The 11,345-nt window shown below is 40.6% G+C and overlaps 1 protein-coding gene across 2 annotated transcripts in view; it reads left to right on the top strand.

Moving 5' to 3' along the window:
• Positions 1-11,345, top strand: part of C7 (complement C7) — a 67,685-nt gene that overhangs the window by 47,238 nt on the left and 9,102 nt on the right. For both annotated transcript variants that reach the window (XM_026783666.1, XM_005356583.3), the window contains 3 exons: positions 797-884; positions 3,043-3,175; positions 5,549-5,740. In XM_026783666.1, coding sequence (XP_026639467.1) covers positions 797-884; positions 3,043-3,175; positions 5,549-5,740 — 413 coding nt within the window. The remainder of the gene's footprint in view (positions 1-796; positions 885-3,042; positions 3,176-5,548; positions 5,741-11,345) is intronic.

The raw sequence follows: 11,345 nt of genomic DNA, 5'->3' as shown, positions 1-11,345 counted from the left end.
TCTTCTTCTTCTTCTTCTTCTTCTTCTTCTTCTTCTTCTTCTTCTTCTTGCTGTAATGAGGGAATGTGTCCTCCTGATTGGTAGATATAGGAAAATTTTGATTATTACTTCACATTTCTGGTTTCCTTGGGGTGTTGCAAAAAATGAAAAATTTGGCTGAGAAGAAAGTACCACAGCCTACTTGGGTTCCTCTCACTCAGATTTTGCTCGCTGGAGAGGAATGGTAGTAAAATGAGCACAGAGGCACCATGGACAATCACTGTTTAGTGATGATGTCTCCATTGTCATTACAATTATAAGCTTCTGCTGGAATGATCACAGTGGTGGTAAATTTTCAGGAATAGGGTGGTGATGTGGCATTATAGATCTCTGCACCTTTTAGACTTGCTATTCTTTCCCCAAGTAGATAGAATTAATTTTGTGATCAAAGAATTTCATAACCCAACAGCAGGAGACAGCAATATCTTAAAGAGATAAACTCTAGAAATCATATAATGTGGATGCATTACCCAAAGACTTTCATCTTTCTTCCTGCTTGCTTCTCATACTACTGATCCTGTAGATACTTAAATCGCTGTCTTTTGCTAGTCTGAGTTTATACTCAAGGTATTTAAAAAATATAATGTGGTCACATATTTGGTTCTGAGAATGACCAAAATATTTATCCATGGTCTTGTACTTTCTACTTGCATACGTTCAGATATAAATAAAAAATAAAGTATAATATAATATACCATCTAAATTGTGGAAACCAATCACATTGATTTCCATTTGTTTCTGTTTTTTTTTCTTCCAGATTACTTGAACCGCATTGCTTTCCTTTGTCTTTGGTTCCCAAAGGATTCTGCCCATCACCTCCTGCCTTAAAAGATGGATTTGTTCAAGTTGGTTATGAAAAGATATCTTTTTCCTTTATAAATATTACTGCTTTTGTCTCTTGGCTATAATCTATCTCCTTCTCCCCAGTGAAATAGTGGTAAAATATTTTATAGGTGCTTTAACTTCAGTAGTGGAGGACTTCATTTGTGACATTTCTTCTTTGTCCCAAGGTGATTCAAATTTTGTAGAAGGCAACATTCCTTCTATGGTCTGGGATGTCACTACTGTGCCCTGATGAATGGAAGCTACCACCATGCCAGAGGGCTAGTCAACGTTGCCAATGTTACTAAGTGTGAACGTACACACAAACTCTTAAGACTAAAGAATCTTCTTTATTCTTTTCATTGAAAAAAATAAAAAAGTTTCATCATGAAGTATTTTATTTATCTCCAGAGATATTTTTAACCACTGTCTGATGGATGGAGGCTATTGTACTTTTACCAATTTTTATTGTCATGAAAGGACCCTGGTCATCTCTTATTGGTTGTTCTAGTAATGCCACTTGGCATTGTGATGGTCTTAATTAGTTCTTCTCCAAGTTTTTCTTACAATTGAGTTTTGAGTCCCAATTCAATGAGATCTCTTCATGGCTCACACAATAGATAGGCTTCATGAGGATGCCTTCAGTGCTGCCAACACTATCTCCTTCAGGGGACATTTTGATTCTTAAATTCTAGGCTCTTAAGCTTTCAATAATGAGAGTTTGCTTAAGTTTCCACAAATGCATATATTGTTGAGAAAATGAGGAGTCAGAGGAAGAAGGAGCTGAGGTAGAGAATGGTAAAATGTTCTACACACTCACCATGATCCATGGGGCTTTTGAATGAAACATGTTTAGAGCAATATATTTCAAACTCATACATCTTAGCAGCCTATGAAGCTCTTTTGCTTTTTTTAGGAGGCAACATTTTTAAATACTGTTTCAGAATGTCCACATAGGTCACTCAGGAGCCTCCAAATAGACATTGCTTCTTGATTCCCATCCTCCAACCCTTTCTGACTCAGTAGGTTGCAGGTGGAGCCTGGAAATCTTTTCTGGTTTCTGAAAGTGGTTTCTGCATAGAAATGTTTGGATGGTGTTGAGTGAAACCTCTTCATCATGAAGTCCCTCTTGCAAAGTAGCAGAAGGCCTCGGGGCTACAGTAAAAAAAAAAAAAACTGACACGTACCTTCTCTATTGTTTCCTTTAGCTTCTTGGAAGGAGGCAGACTAAGTCTGGAGTAGTAGGTCTGGTAATGATAATGAGGCACCAGAAAATTGGGATTTCCCCAGGGTGGGGAGAACCAGAGAGTAAGGAAGGAAGCAAGAACCCCAAATGTGGGTCATTATCCCCTCTCAGGCTGGGATTTGAAATTCCTTCCTTTCTTATGACAATTTGCCTCCCAACATTATAGACTAATAACATATGTAATCCGTTCATAGCAGCGTTTCCATAACTATAGTGAAGAGTGGGAAGAGATCAACAGCATGATTTTTATTTTAAGTAATCAGTGAGCTAGGTGTGGTAGCACATGGTGGTAATCCCAGCACTTGGGAGTTAAAAGGGTAAGGTTCTGAGCTTGAGGCCAGCTAGGACTCCTTAGCAAATTTCAGGTTAGCCTGAGAGGCACAGTGAGACCCTATCTCAAAAAGCAAAGCAAACAATGAGCTGGTAAAATGTCACCAATGAGAACGACTTTCATGATGATATTGAGAAGATGGGAATATTTTTGTTATGCTGACATTTTATTAGGTAGCGTTGTCAATGATCAGAATATACATCCTTCAGATGAAGAATTGATGGGGAAAAAAAGCTGCCTCCAAAATCTGATGGCAAACTGCTTTTTACTGCAAGTGTAAGGGAAGGAAATCACTATAATGGTGTCCACTAAAGTGATTTTAGTCAAATGCTCAGTGCAGCACTTGATATTTGGGGAACAGTCTATATGTCTGCTATATGTTGACATTTATGGCTTTATTTCAATCAATGGTGGTACTAGTGTTGTTGAACAGACCCTTACAGGGTAAAATGCTTTATATTGGTTTTCTAAATCAATTGCTTGAAAGTAGGTTCACCAATGCTTAAAGTTAATTATGGTTTGTAGGACAAATAAACCTAAAGAAACATTTCATTAATGAAAAACACGCAAACTCAACCTTTCTCCATCTTTTGCCTTTGTTTAGGATGAAGGTACCATGTTTCCTGTCGGGAAAACCATAGTATATGCTTGCAATGAAGGGTATTCCCTTGTTGGAGATCCCATTGCCAGATGTGGAGAAGATTTGCAGTGGCTTGTCGGAGAAATGCATTGTCAGAGTGAGTGGTCTTGGCTGTAGGATATATCCTAAGATGACAGAGTGATAGAGAAAGAGGTGAATCAAGATAAATAACACTCATGTTAACCCCAATACTCTAGAACAAATCACCATCAACTCTATGACATCAGCAACTCATTTCCTTTTCTTGAAAGGCTGTCAGGAGCCTGCATCAGCTGTTTTTCTCACCACAGTGACAAAGATACCAGGTCAAAGCAAGTTAAAGAAATAAAGACTTATGTTGGCTCACAGTTTGTAGGGAAGGTATATTCATGATGAGGAAGCCTTGGTTGAGGGAGATTGGGTGGCTGTTTCCATAGCTTCCTCAGCCAGAAAGCTGAGAGAAATGGATGCTGGTGCTCAAATCACTGTATATATAATACTTTATATAATTTGCTTTGCTTTTCATGGTTTATCTTTCACTCATAAATTTTCTGCGTAATCGTGGTTGTAGTTTTTTTTAAAGAATCCTATTGAATTGTTAATATTTTTTGATATTTATATTTTCCAATTTTTTGTTTTGTTTTGTTATGTTTTTTGAGACAAGGTTTCTCTGTGTGGCCCTGGCTGTCCTGGAACTCATGCTGCAGACCAGGCTGGCCTCGAACTCAGAGATCTCCCTTCCTCTGACTCCCGAGTGTGGGATTAAAGGCACGCACCACTACTGCCTTTGCTATTTTCCAATGTTCTGTAGAAAATTTCCATCTTGTCATTTAGTTTTTTTGTTTGTTTGTTTGCTTTTGATGCAAAATTTTACTCAATAGCCAAGCTGGCATGGAATTCACCTGACCACAACTAATGGCAGTCCTCCTGCCTCAGCCTCCTAGGGCTGAGACACTACACTTGACATCATTTAGATTTCTCAACAAAGTAATCGCGGCTTTTTCAAGGCGCTAGTAATAATTTTCTAGTAATCTCATTATCTGCACCTCTTGTTTCTGTTTTATTTTTAGTGGTCAAGCTTTGGTTATTCTTAAGTTTTTGAACATTGGATTAGTTCTAACTAAATGCCAGTCTACACATGAAAAAATTTAAGAACAATTTGAGGCTTTGATGACATCTTTGGAGGTGTCAACAATGAAGCTACTTTTCAACTGGTTAACTTTTATTCCAATGGTATCTAGCCACTAAGTGTTCACGAGGAAAAGTCTGGACTTTCTTCTTGGCTGTCCGCACCACGCCTTTTTTCTTGACAACAGAGAGCTTTGGATCCTCTACCCTGTGACTGTAATGCAGGCTCCAGAAACAGTTTAACCTATGAGCTGCAGTTCTCCCCCCAGTTTTTTTGTTCTGCATTATGTTCTTAGTTTTTATTTTGTGTTAGTTTTTCAAACTTGCAAATGCCACATGGAGAAAAAGCATTGCCCAATCTGTAACCACCACCTTAGATTTCTCCTCCCTGAAATCTTGGACCTTTGAATCTGCACTCGTTTGACAACTCTCTGAGTCTCAGAAACATATTTCCTTTAATTTTGAGCAAACATCCTATCTGTCTTGGTCGGAGAGAGGCTGAAGGACATTCTCGTAATAGATCTGGCAGTTGTATCATGCCAGAAACAAACTCACGGCCAGAATTTGAAGGCACAGCATGTGGCCAGTACTTAGCTTTATCTACCAGTACACAACCCATTGGACAAAATACAGGCACTTAATAAATGATAAATACTGTGTTTGTATAAATGAATGAACGGGTCTTCTGACAAAGTCAGGGCTGAAACAGAGCAACGCCATACTTGTCCAAAATCCATGAGGGACTTGGTAAAGATTCCTGTTTCCAGTCATGGTTCCTGACCTGCTCTTCCTAACTATGTATATTTTTCACTTTTTTCCTGCTGTTTTGTTTTTAAATAGATTTGGACTAATGAATGCCATTAAGGGAAAGTTTGAGATGGGAAAAATACAGAGCACTGCGTACTTTCACGGCTGCAAGGTGAAAGGTGGTGCTTTAGATTTGTAGAGAGTGACATATCTAATTAGAGCTAATGATATGCAAATGAGCGAGGCTCTTGGGGAAGTTCTGGTGGGACCTCACCTCACTACAGAGATACGAGGCAGCTGTAAAGGCTGCAAATTTTAGCAGCAGCCTGGGCTTTGGGACTCTATTTGTAGGCTTGCTCATTTTAGGTTGTCACATTGCTTTGAGGGCAGGGGAAGGAGATGACAGCTGTTTTGTCTTCAGTCATTCGCTGGTCAATTATGTGTCAGACACCACGGAGCCTGCCTTTGGGAGCGCCCTATGAGTAGACTCTGTTTTCCCTACTTGTCCTGTGACATGAAAAGGCAGAGCCTGGATCTTAGCACACACCCAGGTTGTCCTTAAAAAGGTTGTTTGGGGAAGCAGTGACCCTTGCATTCTGTTCTCCTTCATCTTCAGAAATTGCCTGCACTCTCCCTGTATTGATGAATGGCTTGCAGAGCCACCCCCAGAAACCCTTTTACACGGTCGGTGAGAAGGTGACCCTCTCCTGTGCCGCTGGCATGTCCTTAGAAGGTCCTTCAGCATTCCTGTGCGGCTCCAGCCTTAAGTGGAGTCCTGAGCTGAAGAATGTCCTCTGTGTGCAAAAAGGTGAGTGGTCCCTGTGTCTCCTCATTGCCACCTGTGCTCAGACAGGTGAACATCCTTATGATGACCATCATGGCATTCTGGCACAGCACATCATTCTCTGCATCTGGCTCCCTAGGAGGATGAGGTCAGTGTGTAGATTGTGTAACAGCCATTCACGGTTCACGATAGACGCATGGAGTGCGGGGCAGGAGAAGATGCCGCACACGGAATTTCACTCCTCCATCGAAAGTTATATCTGCCAGAGTACCAAGAAAATGAAGGCTTTTTGGAGGCTGGTGTTTGGTTTTCTTCTGATTTCCTAAACTCAGAGTCAAGATGATAATTTCTTTTCAACTTCGAATGCTTTATTTCTGGAATCTCGGAGTTTATTGATATTAAACTTGAAAATTTGTAAAGCATTTGTGTTTAACCCTGCAGAGAAGACATTAGTCAAAGAAAAACCTTGTTGTTAGCGAAGCAACTCTTTGTGAGGGTAAGGAAGAATTAAGTTTTCAGGAAGAAGAAAAGATGAGAGTCTAGATGGCTCAGCAGGTAGAGCTTCCTTTCTTTAACACCAGAGAGGTGATGCCTCCAATTCTAAACACCCCAAGATGAAGGCACAGGATCCAATCTCTCAGTGATTGGAGTTCAAGAGATGCAGATATACTCTTAAGGCTGATGTTTTTGTAGCTAAGGATAGGGAAGGGTCATGAGGGCCTTGTTAGGGGCAGAATGGGGGGAGGGAGGTAGCTGTTTTTCTTAGATAAGCTATGTGATTGCAGGGTCTGCTGTCTCTGCAACCACTAGCTCCTGGAGTTGGAGTCAGATCCCAGATACCTGCTTCCTGGGACTTTGAGCCCAGTTTCAGGCCCGTGGCTTTTATTGGAGAGTGGGGGTGTGGGAGCTGGGGCGGTTTTCTTTTACTCTTAGCAAACTAGTGTTCTAAGCATTAGTCACATGCGAATATTCTTTTAAGAACCCAAGCTAAATTGGGTGTTGTGGTGCACATCTTTAATCCCATCACTCAGAGGCAGAGGAGGTAGGTAGATCTTTGTGAGCCGGAGACCAGCCTTGTCTACTTAGTGAATTTCAGGACAGTCAGGGGTATATAGAGAGACCTTGTCTCAAAAAACAAACACCTAAGACAGTAAAACACAATTTAGGAAGACAAAATTATGTATTTTCAGAGGTTTTGAAATGGGCGAAATATGTTTTTAAAATATATTTATTGCTTGATTATATATTAAGTGTGAGTGTGTTATTTACTTAATAATTTAAGAAGATGAATTTGTTTGTATTGTGTGTGTATGCATGTTTCGCCTGCATGTATGCAGGTGCACTGCATGTGTGACCAAGGCATGCAGAGGCTAAAAGAAAGCACTGGAGACCCTGGAACTGCAGTTAAGACAGTAGTGAGAGGTGTGTGTGTGTGTGTGTGTGTGTGTGTGTGTGTGTGTGTGTGTGTGTGTGACTTGGGCTGAGCCCAGGGATGCTGCAAGAACAGCAAGTCCTCCTGACTGCCGCTCCATCTCTCCAGCCTGGAAAGATGCTTTTAGTAATTATAACTAGGAAAGAGGGAAATCTCATGGACGTGCTATTCTACATAATATGTCATCAGTGTAAACATTTGAATGCAGTGCTAAAATCTGTCTGTTCTTAGGAGGATGAAGTACTAGATTCTATAACAAATCCAGTTAAGTGAATTCGATGCTTACAACAGAAAAGATCAGACTTCTTGGAACCCTGTTCCCCTGCATTAGACCTGAACTGTGGTGATGTACAGACAGTAGAGAGGAGGAGAGTGGATTAATGGAGTACCTTCTGCATTAGCTCTGGTGCGAACTCTCTTCTGAACACATCAGAAAACAATTGCTGTCTCCTGCGTTCCCTCTAGCATAGCGTTGTGTCAAGTAAGGCACCTGTACCTGTGATTCTAAGATGAAAGAGAACAATATATACTTAATGAGGATATATTTTGGTTCCAGAGGAAATTAGGTAGTTGTTTTTCTGAAATGCTTGCTTCTGTCACTTTAGAGTATAATTTAGTGTGCTTCCCCCCCCCAACTCAGTAGAAGAAAATGGTATTATGGTTGGTTCTAATTAAGGATGTTTTATGGACCTGTGTATTTTTCTGAATATGTAGATAAGAAAAATAAGTGCGCTTAAAATAAACCTATAACAAACTAAAGTTCCCATGTTTATCAGCTTTCAGAGCTAGTGCTTTAAAATCTTAGTTGAGCATGGGGATGGGGAGATGGCTCAGGGGGTGCAGTGTCTGCTGCATAGGCGCCAGGAGCCTAGTTCAGATCTGCAGCTTTCAGAGAAAAGCCGGGTGTTGTGGTGTCTTTACTGCCAGCATTGAGGGTGTGGGGACAGGCGGATGCTGGCAGCTGGCTGGTTGGCCAGTCCAGCCAGAATGGTGAGCTCCAGGTGCAGAGAGATGCTTTGTCTCAAAAATAGGGTGCAGGGTGGTAGAGAAAGACACCCCAACATTGATCTCTAGTTTTCACATATGCATACACTTGCACACATGCACACTCACACATAGGCACACACACATACTAACACACATACACACATACCACCACCACCCACACCTCTAACACACACACACACACACACATAGACACACATAGTAACACGCACATTCACATACACACATACCACCACTACCACCCTTACCTCTAACACATACGTTCACACTCACACATAACAACACGCATGCACATACACACTCACTACCACCAACACACACACCTCTAAGACACGCATTCACACTCACACATAATAACACACACATAATAACACGCATTCACATACACATTCACTACCACCAACACACACACCTCTAACACACACGTTCACACATACACACCACCATCACCACCACACACACACAATATTAAGTAATAAGTGAGTAAAGTACTAGCCTTTGAATATTTCATCCTTTAGAAACCGTGCTAAGCACACGACACATGCATGTTCCACACACATACAGACTCACACACCAATATCAGCTATGTGATAGATATGTGAATGAAGTACTAGACCTTTTTATTGTTGCTGTGGTTGTTTTTATTTTTTTAATTTGTTTTTATTGAAAAAATTTCCGCCTCCTCCCAGCCTCCCATTTCCTTCTCCCTCCCTCCCCCCGCTCATTTTCCCCTCCCCGCACTCCTTTCCCCCTCCAAAGAGCAGTCAGGGTTCCCTGCCCTGTGGAAAGTCCAAGGTTCTCCCACCTCCATCCAGGTCTAGGAAGGTGAGCATACAAACTGGCTAGGCTCCCACAAAGCCAGTACTAGACCTTTTAATGTCTAAATATTTAGTCATGTAAAAGTTTTGCTAAGATATATATAAGATTCACTATTTTAATCATTTTAACATGCAGATAACTAATATAAAGCACACTCCGTGATGAATAGCTATCATCTCTACCTGTCTCTAAGATTTTGCATATAAATGTGTTTTGATCTAGCAAATAAAATAAAAAATATTTTACCAAACAATCACAACTTCTGGGAGTGTAAGGAACCCTTATACACTACAGATGGGAATGTAAATTAGTCTAATCACTTTGGAAACCAGTTCACAGATGCCTCAAAAAAAATCAAAACTAGAAGTACCATATATTCCGATGACATTACTTACCTGATGGAATCTAAGTCATCATAGGACATAAATACCCGCACATGCATATTTATCACGGCACTCACAACAGCAAAGATGGAATCGGCTTAGGTTTGTACCAACAGATGAATGAATGAACAAAATTTCATTTATTATACACAAGACCTGCCTAAGAGCAAACTGGAAAAGAAATCCCAGCATGCATGGGGAAGGAAGTCATGAAGTTCCCCTGCTCGCTGAGAAGCTGGATAATTGATGGCTGCTGTGTCTGGAATCAGTTTTCTCCAGGAATGCAGCCGGTGAGAGGCTACCCAGGCCCCAGTAGCTGCTCAAACACCCACCCACATGTAGGCAGCATTAAGTGGACTCACTGGGTTAAAAAAAAAAAAAGAGCATAAGAAGTTGGGAGGAGATAGCAGTGTGTGTGGGAGGAGAGTAGAAGTATTCGAGGAGAGAGAATGAGGTGTAAGTTTGATACTTTAAAAATATTAATATTAAATACAAATTTAAAAATTAGAAAAAAAGGTGGCATATAAACACAGAGGAGTTTTATCACCTCAAAGAGAAACAAAACTGTATGATTTGAAAGAAAATAGTGGAGCTGGAGCTCACTGTGGCAAGCAGAATGAGACAAACATGTTTTCCTCTCATATGTACAATGCACACTTAGAAATATGTGCGTGAGACTTGATAATGTGGCTAAGAGGTAGAAGCATGTGCTATACAACCTCGCTGACTTGAGTTTGACCCTGGGGACCCAAGTGAAAAAAAAACAGATCCAGTAGTGAGCGTCTGTAATCCTAGCCCTTCCATGGTGAAATGGAAGGCCATAGGTCAGCTATCTGGAGTGTGGGGTGAAACAAGAAACCCTATCTCCAAAATGGGTGGAAAAAGTGAACTTGCTTCTGAAAGTTGTTCTCTGACTTACACACAGACACACACACACACACACACACACACTTTCACACACACACACGACACACACACTGTGATACATATGTCCCTGTGTGCACATATAAACAACAACAAAAATAAAAGCAACAGTACTAAATGTATTTGATATTGAAGTAAATGGCTATTTAGAGGGAAGAAGGGAACCAGCAACAGGGAGAGGAAGGTGAGAGAGTAATAGGGAGCTTAATATAACAAAATACAACGATGCTCATCAAGGAAGATATCACAATGAAATCTATTAGCTTATGAGTTGTATTCATGACTTTTCTGTTGCTTTGATAAAATGCTATGACCCAAAGCAATTTACAGAAGAGTTTATTTGGTTCCAGAGGGGGAGTCTATAATGGTGTTGGGGGTGGGGGTGGGATCAGGTGACAGAAACTGAAAGCTGGCTGATTACATCACAACTGCACCTACGAAACAGAGAGGGAGAGCTGGAGGTGGGGGCCAGGGTGAATTCTCAGCTTTTTTATATGGTAGAATATATTGACAGAATTTTGTATGTTAAACCATCCCTTCATCTCTGGGATGAAACCGGCTTGATCAAAGGCTGAATTCTCAAAGCCCACCTCTAATGGTATATTTTCGCTAGGAAGACTGTACCTCTTAAAGTTTCCATATCTCTTCAGTGGGTGCCACCAAGTGCCCAAATGCATGAGCTTATGGGAGATATTTTTAATTCAGTCCAAAATACATGCTCCTAAAAAAATAGAAAACCGTTTTGCTTTGAAATAATTTAAGATCTCAGAAAAGTTGCAAAATCTAGATTCTATGTACATCTTCACCTATCTTCACTTTTTTTTTTTTTATAAATTGACATAACATAGTTGATGAAAGCAAAGAAAACGCCAGTTGTGGTGGCCCATATCTGTTATCTTGGTTACTGTTTTATTGTTCTGCAGAGACACTGTGACCAAAGTGACTCTTAGGAAAGGAAGAATTTAATTGGGGGTTTGCTTATAGTTTTAGACGGTTAGCCCATTATCATAATGGCAGGCATGGTGCTGGAGAAGCAGCTGAGAACTTTCCATTCCTAATCTGCAGA

Source organism: Microtus ochrogaster, chromosome 19, assembly GCF_000317375.1.
Source record: "Microtus ochrogaster isolate Prairie Vole_2 chromosome 19, MicOch1.0, whole genome shotgun sequence".
Lineage (NCBI taxonomy): Eukaryota > Metazoa > Chordata > Mammalia > Rodentia > Cricetidae > Microtus > Microtus ochrogaster.
This window is presented reverse-complemented; position numbering and strand designations above follow the sequence as displayed.